At 35.3% G+C, this 12,642-nt stretch overlaps 3 protein-coding genes across 3 annotated transcripts; 1 reads left to right on the forward strand and 2 right to left on the reverse strand.

Moving 5' to 3' along the window:
• Nucleotides 1-1,408: 1,408 nt before the first annotated feature.
• LOC129249454 (polyisoprenoid diphosphate/phosphate phosphohydrolase PLPP6) lies at nt 1,409-2,854 on the reverse strand. The gene is made up of 2 exons (XM_054889283.1): nt 2,756-2,854; nt 1,409-2,283 (listed from the first exon to the last, which is right to left on the reverse strand). Exons 1-2 carry the CDS (start codon nt 2,756-2,758, stop codon nt 1,657-1,659), a joined length of 630 nt encoding a protein of 209 aa, XP_054745258.1. The 5' UTR covers nt 2,759-2,854; the 3' UTR covers nt 1,409-1,656.
• A 3,029-nt stretch (nt 2,855-5,883) lies between these two features.
• On the forward strand, nt 5,884-8,363 carry LOC129249456 (S-adenosylmethionine decarboxylase proenzyme). The gene is made up of 7 exons (XM_054889285.1): nt 5,884-6,085; nt 6,634-6,720; nt 6,783-6,951; nt 7,012-7,278; nt 7,338-7,430; nt 7,852-8,007; nt 8,088-8,363. Exons 1-7 carry the CDS (start codon nt 5,967-5,969, stop codon nt 8,223-8,225), a joined length of 1,029 nt encoding a protein of 342 aa, XP_054745260.1. The 5' UTR covers nt 5,884-5,966; the 3' UTR covers nt 8,226-8,363.
• On the reverse strand, nt 8,349-9,872 carry LOC129249455 (acylglycerol kinase, mitochondrial). The gene is made up of 3 exons (XM_054889284.1): nt 9,747-9,872; nt 9,447-9,570; nt 8,349-9,392 (listed from the first exon to the last, which is right to left on the reverse strand). The coding sequence occupies exons 1-3, from the start codon at nt 9,842-9,844 to the stop codon at nt 8,376-8,378; spliced, it is 1,239 nt and encodes a 412-aa protein (XP_054745259.1). The 5' UTR covers nt 9,845-9,872; the 3' UTR covers nt 8,349-8,375.
• Nucleotides 9,873-12,642: the final 2,770 nt, after the last annotated feature.

The raw sequence follows: 12,642 nt of genomic DNA on the forward strand, positions 1-12,642 counted from the left end.
AAGTCTAAGAAAAAAAACGACAATCACCCTCAGTTGGGTACAAAGCGCTTCTACACCATTTTACCGTCTTCGTTTGGATTTTCGAAGACCTAAATGGGATTTTAGTCAATTGCATTTCTTATTGATTCATATACTAAACAAAGGCTTCTTCATTCAAATTCTATCATATATAATTAATAAAAGAATAAATATAAGAAACTAGCAAACCCGGCCCCCTTCGCTGGGCACACTAAAATAGAATAGATATGGTTTAGAACAGAAAATATATGATTTTCATATTATTTATTTCTTTATTCTTTATTCAAGCGCTTTGGCATAAACAATATTTTTTGTTTTTCTACTTGTTTTTGAGTAAATATAAAATATAAATTGAAAATCAGGAAAAAAGAAGATTGTTTTTAAATTTCGAATCAACGCATATGAATAAACAATCGTATTTTTTCCTGATCATCCATGAATTTTTCGTTTCAATTTATATGTTTTATTAAGCATTGGAGCTTTTTTAACCATTATCCATTTATATTTTTCAAAAAAAAAAAAACGAAAAAAAATTTTTTTTCCACGAACACATAATTTCATTCGGATTTCACATTAAATTCTCAAATTTCGTAAGAAATTATTCACTGTTCCAAAATCCACTCCAAAAAAATTCACAAACAATTTTTACATGTTGCACTTACGTTTTTTCCTTATGGCATCCAAATTAGAAAGAAATATTGACACATTGTAACTAACACTGTCAATTTGACAGTTCAGTTCCGCCCCAAGCGTTAAAAAAGTAAGCGACATTATGGCTGGCTCAAAAGAACGCTGTACCCGTTGCCACTGCTCCGAATTACAACCAAACTTTACGAAACCCATTTTCAATACTTACTTAACAATGTGCATAAGTTTGGTTTAATTCGGTGCAAAGACACGGCGGGTCCACGTTTTGGCATATATTTCGAGACCCTAGTCATCAATAGGTATGAAAATTACCCCGTATTAAAGCACTTATCAACAGCTTTCATTTGATACCTATATTGTGCATACACAACCAAAGGTTACCCGGGTCCACGTTTTGACCTATATCTCGAGCCCTATTTCCAAAATAAAATATAATCCATGTTACTCGTGGATGATGTAGCTTTCGAATGGTGAAAGAATTTTTAAAATCGGTCCAGTAGTTTTTGAGCCTATTCATTACAACCAAACAAACAAAGTTTTCCTCTTTATAATATTAGTGTAGATAAAATAATTTGTATATGTTTGTTCAACTGCTAATGTGTCGGCCAGTAACGGATTGGATAGGTTTGGAATTTTTAGTTGTCGCATGATTAAAAAAGTACATACCAAGGCACATTCATGAATAGCTTCGCCTTGGTACATACATTCGAAATTCCACAGTCACTAAAAGAAAAGTCTCTACATTTTTTGATTTATTTTATATTTACTAGTAATAAAAAATCTTAGGTGTTAGCAAATTTATCACAAAAATGTGGTGTCTTATTTGTTTTACACATTAATGAGTCAGCTGCGCAAGTCTCGTTAATGATTTTCTTTTTTATTCTTTTACTTTGAACAGGTTTTTAGACGTTTTTGGCTACTCTTACCATTTTCTTAACTAATTTCCAACTTTAACGAATATAATGCAATTTTAATCCTTTTTACAAACATCTAAACATCTGCCTCTCCTCCAGGCAAATAGTCCTCGGTTAAATAGGTAATAAAATATGACGCAGTACTTTCACTTATCCATAAAATACCTATGAAAAGTGCCTCAACAATACCAATCGCCATGCCACCAACAACATCCAATATGTAATGACGGCTGAGTAAGACTCTTGAGAAACACACACTTATCGTCCACGAAAGGATGGGCATCCATAATATTTTTGAGACAGGGTTCAGTACGGTGAAAAACATTAATACGAAGGCCGATCTGGATGCATGACCCGAAGGAAAACTGAACTTGTCAGGTCCTAAGGTGAGCATATCTGAACATGCTGATGGTCGTCTTCGACGAAAGATCGCTTTTAGCACTGCAATTACGACGATATCAAATATTAGACCAAATAGTAGATTTAACTGCATTTGATAGAGTGATTTGCTGTCCGCTATCCAAATGAAAGCCAACAGCCCGGCCAACCAAGCGATGCCATTGCACGAGATCTCCAAACACTTGCAGTACAAGCGTAGGTTCGCGAATGGAATGTGCTGGAAGACAAATGTGACCAACTTCTTTGTCCATATAACATCTTGCTTTAAGACCACTTCGGCAAGACGCGAACGTTGTGATGTCCCCTGGAAAATTGCAACAGTTTTTTTAATAACTTTTTACATTCGTTGGTTGAACAATTCAAGTGTTTGGAAAAATAAAAAAATTGAGATTTTTATTCGATTGCTGCCAGTATATATAGATCCGGGATAGACAATTCTACATTAGAGAAGGTAATCTATCTTGTTGGGAATAAATTATTAATTTGGGTTTGGCTCAATAATTTAGAATAAGCAACATAAATGCATATGTAAATAGTTGTTGCTGATAGCCTTTATTGGTTGTTTGTTCGAGCTCCTCCTTCAATTTGTGTTGTGATTTTTGATGTCGTTAATAGGAGGAGCAGTAATCATACAACAAATATTTGCGTTTGTATCTACATATGCATTCAAAGTTGCTGAAAATAGTTTTATCACAATGGAAAATTTTCTTTTCTACAAAGCGATTGCAAAAAACCAATAACAAGTATAAATTATTCCATTTAAATAAGAAACCAACCATTATTTATTTTATTGCACTTATTCTGCTACACGTACTTCTATAATAGTTTATTGTTGCAAATACGACAGAGCACAAAGCTGCAAGTGTATAGGGCTAACTGTCGATGGAACATAACTATTGCATTTATCGATGGTGCTGGTTATCAGCTGTACGAGTACATGACGGGCGTAGGTATTCCATACCTATGTATCGGGTGTGTTTTAAGAGCTTAAAATTAAATACAAAACAGAAATATTGTCGGAATATATTTTTTTTGTAATAATCTTGTAGATAATGTCATGGCATTTATTTTTTGAATATGATATCCAGCATATGCCCACCACGGCTACGATATTATTAATAATAATAATAAATCTAATGAGCCCAATTAACAAAAATGCGGCGGAAACGATGGTCATTCGGATTCAATTCTTTCACAAGCCACAAGGCACGCAAGCCAAGGTTCTTACGTGAAATTTTGCACGCGGCCGTAGGACAAAGGCCAACAAGTTGAGAACGACGACGCATTGACATAGCGATCCATTTATTTTAATTTAAGTTTTCAAAGTAAATTTCAAACATTTTGAAGCGTTCTTCTGGCATTAAACGATTCATGAGGGGTCGCAATTTTTAAATATAGTTTCTTATGTTTCCGCGAGGGAGCAAAGGGCAAGGCAATCCTCAGATTAAAAATGCCAACATTTTGACATTCTCAGCTGTCAAACTTAGTTATCGATATCGACAGTTCTCATGCAGCTAAAAAACACCCGAACTAATTTTTTAATTGAGATTGTAGTATGGATGGACCTCCCAAATACTATAAACATGAAAATATTCTCGCTAGCGAAGTAGATATATGGTAAACTATCTATAATATTAATACCGTATCACTATACCGACTACCGATATACATACATTCCTATACGCACTATCGGCAGAAAGCAATTATGGAAACAATCGATAGTGCGCCAAAAATCATCTCCAACTATCGATAGCTTGTTAAGCTAAATACACACCAGGCAACCGTTGAAGCAACGGTTGCAGCAACGTGTTGCCTTTGTTTAAGAAACACGTTGCGACCGTTGCTTCAATCTCAGTATTGTGTATAACTGTGGTGCAGGAAAGGTACAAGCGGAAGATACGTAAAATTAAAATTTTTAAATGATCGACGAAATACGAAAAATTACTTCTCTTATTATAATTGACGAACTTTTGTACGAAAATGAGGAAGAAGAGATGCAACAAAAGAAGAGAAAGAAAATTTGGTCCAAAACTTGGCTTTTAAAAAAATCGAATTTTCGAACGAGAGGCTACTGAAAGAATTGAAGGAAAATGAGCCAGCGGTTATAAAAATTACATGAGGATGGACGAAGCCCTGTTTAGAAAATTGTTGGACTTCGTAAAGGCCAAAATAACGAAACAAGATACCATAATGAGAGAGGCATTATCAGCAGAAATTAGACTGGCAATAACTTTGCGGTATCTTGCAACAGGAAACTCTTTTGCGGACTTGAAATTTTTATCAATTTTATTGTATTAATTTTTTAATTGTTCGTATGCTTTTTTTCTAAAATTTTTATTTTTACATTTTTCACTACTTATATCCTACAGCTCTCTCAAATTTTTAAATTCGTTAATAAAATTAACATAATTTTCATTATTTTCAATTGCCATTTTTGCCTTTTTCACTTTATTTTACTCCGCGCGAACCTTCTTCTTCGCTTGTTTTCAACGAACTGAACGAGTAAAAGCAGTAAACAGTGATACACACGAAGCAACGGTTGCAGCAACCTATCCCAAAAATCAAATTTATTTGATATTTCAGGCAACGGTTGCAGCAACACGAAAATCAATTGGCAACACAGATACACACGAGGCAACGGTTGCTTCAACATGGCCGTGTTGCTGCAACGGTTGCCTGGTGTGTATTTAGCTTTACGCCTATTGCAACTATTAAATAAATTTATTATGCACAGGGTGACCAAGTGATTGCAAAACTTATATGCGGCGGTGTTGAATAACATATTGTTACGAATGTGGTAAGTTTTATCCAAATAGAAACTTCTCACAATAATTCCTCTAAGTTCGACGATTTGATTGTAAAATAAAAGTCACAAATTAATGGCAACACGCTGGCTTGCTTTTATTTCAACCCTAATCGCTTTACTATTCGTATACACGCTCACCCGCTTGACTTAAGACTGCAATCAATGGCTTATCAAACCTCACTTCACCAATGATGGCATTCTTCGTCGAAATATAATTGCAAAAAACGCGTATAAGTAAAATAATTAATTTTATTTGAAATTATTGAATTTTTAATTGAACTGAAAATCACTGTAATAGTTTTCCAGTTTTGTTGATTCAATCAATTTACTATATAAATCATGTTTTAAATTATTTGTTAATTTGTATTGAATGCGCAATTTTCACGAAAGCTGTACTCAATTTTACAGAAGGAAGAGGTTTTACATTATTTAAATGAATTATTGAATACTTAATTACACACACATTGAATTGAACACATTTTATTAATTTAAAGCACTTAATTGAGTACTTTTCAGAAGTTTTATTCCATATGCAATAAAACAGACAAAAAAGCAAAAATTCATGGTACGAATCAAGGTGAATCTGTCAGGGTGGTATTACTTATACAACTACAAACATCTCCATGTATTGTTGTTGTTGTTGTTGTAGCAGCATAAACATTCCCCCTACCTACATACGGGGAATGCTGCTGGAGTGACAGTCCTTGGCCGGATATAAATCCGGGTCGTTTCGGTAACGTAGAACCGACTGTCGTGGAAACGCCATGTATTGTCTTTAACCATTCTGATGGAATTAGTGCTAAAAACCTGAATTCCAATTTGACATTACACCCATCAAGTCGAAATAAAGTAAAAAGTCACGTCATACCAGCTTAATAGATTCGCCTTGGTAGGAATTTTATCACAATCAGATATTCGTTCGTTTCTTTTTATACATTATACACGATGTTTATGGTAACCGTATTTCTTCCAACATGCGTATTAACAATTGGTACAAACTACGCGTACGAGAACACTACTATTGATTTTTAATTTGTTACGTTGATTTTTAATACGATATGGCAACTTTCACAATCGCTTTTGTGTTTTTACAGATGTTTTTGTATTACCTTTGATTTTGTTGAATTGTGTGCGGCAGATTTTTGTTTCGGACGTGCACCAACATATATCAATTCGGCAAAATGTTGAATGGAACATTGGCAGAGCCATCCGTACATTTCTTCGAAGGTGTAGAGAAATTATTGGAAATTTGGTTCGAAGACGGTGATAGCGACGAATGTGACTTGAGGAAGATACCGAGGTAAGATTTGTCTCCCTTACGGATGATAATATTGTGTTCGATGCATCTAAAAAGTGATGTTTTCGCGATAATAAACCAAGTGTTAAATAAGATAATTTAAAAACTAAATAAACTCATGTATGTATGTTTTCTGGAGCAACAAGCCTGGCCGGATGCAAACCCGGGTCGTTCCGGTTCCGTGGATCATGCTTTCAATTTTCAAACTTGCATTTATATGTATGTACGATTTTAAACTCACGTGTGTACATATGTATGCATAATGTTCCATTGTCTGTTGAGTGGTGACGACAGTGAGTGAGAGTGAAATTAGTAGAGGGCGCAGAACGTAGCTTAAACGCTGGCTTTATCCACTGGTTTTATTTAACACGCCTTTTTCATGTACTTTGTAATGCTCTTATCAATTGAATTCTTTCATAAACAAATTCTTATCACATTCATATGACCCTTAATAGTTGAACTTTTGAATTGTAAGTAATGTTGTAGAAGATTGTTATCAAATTATTTTTCCATATTTTGCTTTTAGTATAGGAACTATTCTATATTTTCAGATCTAATTGGGAAACTTTACTGCAAGTCGTTAAATGTGAAATTATAAGTTTTTCCAAAAATGATGCCATCGATGCTTACGTGCTAAGGTGTATAACTAGAAATTGAAAATCCTTTGTAGTTTGTGTAAATAACTTTCTTGTAATTGTAGTGAAAGTAGCATGTTTGTGTCCAAAAAGCGATGGATTCTAAAGACCTGTGGCTCCACAACGTTACTTAAAAGCCTAAAGCCGTTACTGGAACTTGTGCCACAGTATGGCTTCACAGAAATAACCGACTTGTTTTATTCAAGAAAGAATTTTTCGAGGCCAGAACTTCAAGTAGGTATTTTTAATTCAATTTTTTTATTATTAAAACTAACACATGCACACCCATTGCAGTCATTCCCTCATCGTGGATTCTGCGAGGAAGTCGAGTACCTTGATACTCTCTTTGAAGAAGGCAGATCCTACTGTTTGGGTTCAATCAATAGAGAATGTTGGTATTTGTACACATTCAGCAAATATAAGAAAGAAGTGAGCAGACCACCTAAATTGGATAATTCAGAACCGGACCAAACTATTGAGATTTTGATGCAAAATCTAGATAATGATGTTATGGGCAAGTTTTCCAAAGAAAAATTCTCAACCGGTGCCGAAGTGACCAAGGTTTGTGAAGTTAGTTTCAACGCGAGTGTAATAAATATATATCTTAATCATATTACCAGGCTTCAGGCATAGATAAACTGCTTCCGGAAATGGAAATAGATGATTTTCTTTTCGATCCGTGCGGATATTCAATGAATGGAATTGGCGCAAAGGTAAAAGAGTTTTGTTATTTGTATGTATGTATAATTGGCGCGTACACCCCTTTTGGGTGTTTGGCCGACCTCCCCCTCCTATTTGTGGTGTGCGTCTTAATATTGTTCCACAAGTGGAGGGACCTACAGTTGTAAGCCGACTCCGAATGGCAGATATTTTTTATGAGGTTTTCATGGGAGAAATACACTCGAAGGTTTCCCATTGCCTGCCGAGGGACGACCGCTTTTAGAAAAACGTCCTCTGGATTCCGAATGGTAGTGACGCACCCATTCGGCCACGACGGCAGCCTTGCTATTTAGCTAAGTATTTATAGCATACCACATTTTTACTATTCGTAACAATTAAAGAAACCGAAATATGACTCATAAAATTATAACTTGATTCATACTTATATTTGTTTCTTCTTTTTTGTTTTTTTAGGGCGAATATATGACCATTCATATAACACCTGAAAGCAATTTTTCCTACGTCAGTTTTGAAAGCAATGTTTCAATGAATAATTATGCGGAACTCATAAACCGGGTGATCAAAACTTTCAAGCCGGGAAAGTTCGTTGTAACAATTTTTGCAAATAAGGTAGTCAACATTAATATATTAATTAATTCCAATAGCTGCTTACATTTAATCTTTTCGCACTTGTCCATTTCCATTTCCAGTCCTCACCTGCTTACGCAACTATAAAGGAGTTAGAACTCGAATACACAGAGACGACCAGTTGGAAACGCTCCGACATGCAGTACTGCAGTTTTCCGCTTTACAATTTATTATTCGCACAATATCGTCAATGTGCTTGAGATTGAGTGTTGACCCGCACAGAAATCTTAAATGTTTTTAACACATGACTTCAGTAAACTTATTTCTGTTAAACTTGTAGAATAAAAACTAAAGCCAAAAATCAGAATAGAACGAAAAATATATACATACATATTTCAGTTAAAAATGTTTTAATTGCAAAATACTTGAATAGCATTTGGAACAACTTCGATGCGTAACGGTTTAACACGATATTCCTCGCCATCGACCGAGTAATGCGCATCAGCTGCATTCTTAAGTGCAGGCAGTAGATTTATTGTTCTACTTTTAATTAAGCTGTTGGGCTCCAGCTCTTTTTCAATTACTTTATTTACTTTTTTAACGAATTCGATACCAGGCGTGAGTGTATCGATAATTTTGGTTTCAAGTTCTGTAATTGAGTCACTATTTTGCTTACATGTTATATTAAGTTGATTAGCATTTGTGTGCCCTTCAATTTTCGTATCGCAGTCTTCATTCAATTTATAAGAGTTCGCGTTAACCGCATTATTGTGCGGAACTGTATATATTCTGGGCAAAAACTTTTTTACGTAAGATGTATTCTCATTCGGCTGGCAATTGCGACAGCCAGCACAAGGCGGTGTGTAAATGAAATTTGTGGAGAGATTCCAGTTTAATTTACTTGAGAATGCATTTAATAACGTAGCTGCATACTGCCTCAGCGGTCCGAAGTACCAATATTTATCTGTAATGCTCTCAAGATCTCTTAATAGACCCCACGAAAAGTCAGTCAATCCATAAATGGTGTTAGAGTTTTTGGAAGGGACCACATTATCTGTTGGATCATTAACGAAATCTACTTTCATAACACTTTCGTTCTTTACTTTCTCTTGCAGCAAAGGCATTAAGGCTGCGGTTAACGATTTCACACGCTCGAGTTTGTTTTCCGGTTTAAAGTCGAGATATTTCAACGCACTTGTGCTTTTCCGACCCAATGGCAGTAATACAATTGGGCACTTGCCTTCCTTTCGCCGCAACAAGCCGGTAACTACTTCAGATGCCGTACCATCGCCACCGGCAACTACAATCGCATGTGGACGCACAGTCATATCGTTCAGCCATGTCTTGATATGTCCCTCTTCCGTCGTTTTAATGATATCCACGCTGTAACCAGATAGATGTAGAATGGGCTCGCAGTAATCCTTAAACTGTAAACAATTTGAATTTAAATCAAGCGAAAAAAGAATCGCGTCAAATTTTACCATTTTCTCTGCCTTTCTTTTGTTAGCTGCAGGATTTAAAACTACCAAAATATGCTTGGGCTTGTCACAAACTTTCCCTTGAGCTATAGTATTCGTGCATACATTTTTCATATGCTGTGATATACTGCAAATATTAAACATAAAATGCTTTTTAAAACTTATGCAAGACCGTAAAAAATCAGTTGTTTACAAATTGTAAATTGCTCTTCGAGATATCTGGGAACATTTTGTAAACCGCATATTCTCTGATTACACCATAATATTGGAATTGTAAACACTTTTTAATTAAAAGCAACTTACTCAAAGCTTGTTTTTGCATAATACAGTCCGTAGCCTGCAATGCCGGCTGCAAACAACGATTTCTTCCAGTGATTTCGTAAGGTTGTAAAGCTAACCATTTTATTTCCACACTACTATCGCAAGCACACTTGCCTGCACTTGCTACAATCATAAAAACTTGGTTGAAATGTCAAGTAGCTGCTAAGTACAGGGTGAGTTGTGTAGAAGATATTTTCGATGCTAGACAATAATTGAAAAACAAATTTTCAACTTAAAAAAATAGTATGTCATTTTCGCACGACACGTAATTCGCCCTCTAGATAGGTAGGAGAAATGGTTGAAGTATCACTCTGGCACTCCCGTTTTTTGATACCATTATGAGATCTCCAAAAGTCAGGTATGTACAGCCAACCAGGGCTCTTGATGCAATGGAGAAGATTAATGGGGCTTAGGTTCGCGCACTGCCTCAGGCTGTCGAAGAAAGGAGCATCCAGTGATATAAATCGTCTAGCTATCAAATCTGGGCATTTACAGAGAAAGTGCTCAACAGTCTACTTCTCTGAAAGATCCCCATTGCAGAAGCTGTTAAATGGTAAGCATGTGAACCGATCGTCGAATAATCGGTAAATACAGTACGAGTTTTGGAAAATGAATGGCGAGGAGGCACCAGGAGTTTCTGAGTCATTCATATATTGTACTGGGGCCACAGGGTTTTCGAAATAGCACATGAAGAAATGATGCTTCAACTTTTCTGCGCATTTCTGAGAAATAAGTTGCGCAATTTCCCTTTAAGAACAGTCATGGGGATGCCGATGGCCGGGTATGAGGTCTCTCAGGCAAATGCGGTGCCCTTCCTGGCAAGCTCATCAGTAATTTTATTTGCTCCTATGTTCCTCTGTCCTGGAACCCAGATCAGGGAAATGTTGCCTATACACCCAAGAGATTTGATCTCCTCTTTACAGGAGTTGACTAACTTCACACCATAGCGTCGTCAGAGCTTTACCCGCGGCTTAGCTATAGGAAAAATGTTAATATCTCCTTCGATCCCATAGTCCCCATGCTCCTTAAGGGGTTATACGCAGTTATGAAGCAAATAAAAGACGGGTTGTCAAGAATTTATCCTGAAGAAACTTCAGAATATTTTAATTTGAAAATTTTTGGCGGTTATAAAAGCATCCTTCAAGAACGTAACAAAATTTTTTATTTATGAAAATGTTGATTATAGAGCGCGCTGCAGGCGATTTCTGGAACCTCCTTTAAAAAAAGACGATTTACGGTGTACATCGTAACTCAGGATTGGATTATCTGAAATCAAAAAACCAAACAAATTTTGTTAATATATTAGATTATCTAGTAATTAATCGTTCGGCTAATCAAAATAGTGAATTTTCACAAAATGGCAGCTTTTAAAAGAAATGATTTCGATATTTACCTTAAAATTTGGCCGTAAATTGATTATAAAATGGAAAATAAGTATCAGATTTACAAAAGGAACGATTAATTACTAGAAAATGTATCTTTAAAGATTGAGTTAAAACGGTTGACCGATCAAACAAGCCGTTTTCGAGATATCGTGTACACCGACTTGAAAAATGCCGTTTTGAAAAAAACACGTTTAAAGTTTCAATACCTACCTTAAAACGTGCTGAGGCATCTCTACATATTTAGGTATAACTCCGAAAGTATTGCTTAGAAAAAAATTGATTTTTTTGAAAGTCATAACTGCGTATAACCCCTTAAACATTTTGCATGCCTGCAGGATCGCAAAAACTTCCGAATGAAAACACTTGCTCTTAAGTAATTCGTAAGTAAATTACCTTATTTCAACGGTGCATTCGTAATCCAGAAAAAAAAGCTAAGTCGACTTAAGTTGTTTTATCAAAAGTGAACAGATATATTCTCTAAAGACGCGTGTGCTATAATATCTGTGGTCAAAAGCAATAACCACCTAAATCGACTTAAGAAAGAATTGCTATGAAAAAGCTCGTCATAAAAAAACCATATTTTTTCCATTGAAAGTAGTGGAGATGCGTGGGCTGTTGCTGATTGCTAACGTCAAGTTTAGCTTTCATGGGAAATTTATTAAAAAAAGAGGTTGTCTGTAAAGTCGGTTTACTGACGATAGTTTAACGTGACAACGTCATAAGAAAATATTGATGGAATGGTTGCAATTTTCAAAACAAAATTTTAATTTTATTTGTTTGATAGATATTTTGTATGGATATAGAGGAGGAGGTAAATGGAATTGCAATGGAATAGGTCAAGTTACATTTACACAAACGTGAAAAATTACGAAACATTTATCAAATTCATGAAAGATATCTTCAATTTCGATTGTGCGTCAAACGTTAATAAGTCAACAATACTAAGAGGCAACATCATCGATTTGCCTTTTTCAAGACACTTTACACTCGAAACACTCCCTTTCATTTCCTACTTTTTCTATCAACGTCCTATTCTCAACAGAGAAATGGTTCATTACCATGCACACAGGAAGAAGGCATATGCAAATACAAGTATGTGAATTTATATACCTACATATGCGCATATACATACATATATATGCTCACTCAAGTAGGACAGAGCCAGATGTCGAACGTTGCCGAACGCGGGGGCCGATTCTGCTCTTTGTCGTTCGTTCCGCGCTCTCGCTTGCAGTTCAAGCACATTAGCTTACATTTGCTTGCGTACGGAATAGATTCGTATATTTGATATGTCCATATGATTTGTATGCATCTTTACATATAGATTTATTCTTTTTGAAAATTGCGCGAAATTGTATATGTATATGCATGTTTATATATAATACATATATTAGTATACAACAAATCTTATAAGGTATATGGTAAATACTACCATACATTTTTTCCTTCATATATTGTATAATAAAAAAATTAATAATAATAACATTAAAACA

This window comes from Anastrepha obliqua, chromosome 5, assembly GCF_027943255.1.
Source record: "Anastrepha obliqua isolate idAnaObli1 chromosome 5, idAnaObli1_1.0, whole genome shotgun sequence".
In the NCBI taxonomy this organism is placed as follows: Eukaryota; Metazoa; Arthropoda; class Insecta; order Diptera; family Tephritidae; genus Anastrepha; species Anastrepha obliqua.

Coding starts and splice junctions, on each gene's coding strand:
- LOC129249455 (XM_054889284.1), bottom strand. CDS start 9,844: ATGGTTAGCTTTACAACCTTACGAAATCACTGGAAGAAATCGTTGTTT. Junction 9,571..9,746: donor TATGCAAAAACAAGCTTTGA/GTAAGTTGCTTT, acceptor TAATATTTGCAG/TATATCACAGCATATGAAAA. Junction 9,393..9,446: donor AAAGAAAGGCAGAGAAAATG/GTAAAATTTGAC, acceptor AATTGTTTACAG/TTTAAGGATTACTGCGAGCC.
- LOC129249456 (XM_054889285.1), top strand. CDS start 5,967: ATGTTGAATGGAACATTGGCAGAGCCATCCGTACATTTCTTCGAAGGT. Junction 6,952..7,011: donor TTTCGAGGCCAGAACTTCAA/GTAGGTATTTTT, acceptor CACCCATTGCAG/TCATTCCCTCATCGTGGATT. Junction 7,279..7,337: donor CCGGTGCCGAAGTGACCAAG/GTTTGTGAAGTT, acceptor TCATATTACCAG/GCTTCAGGCATAGATAAACT.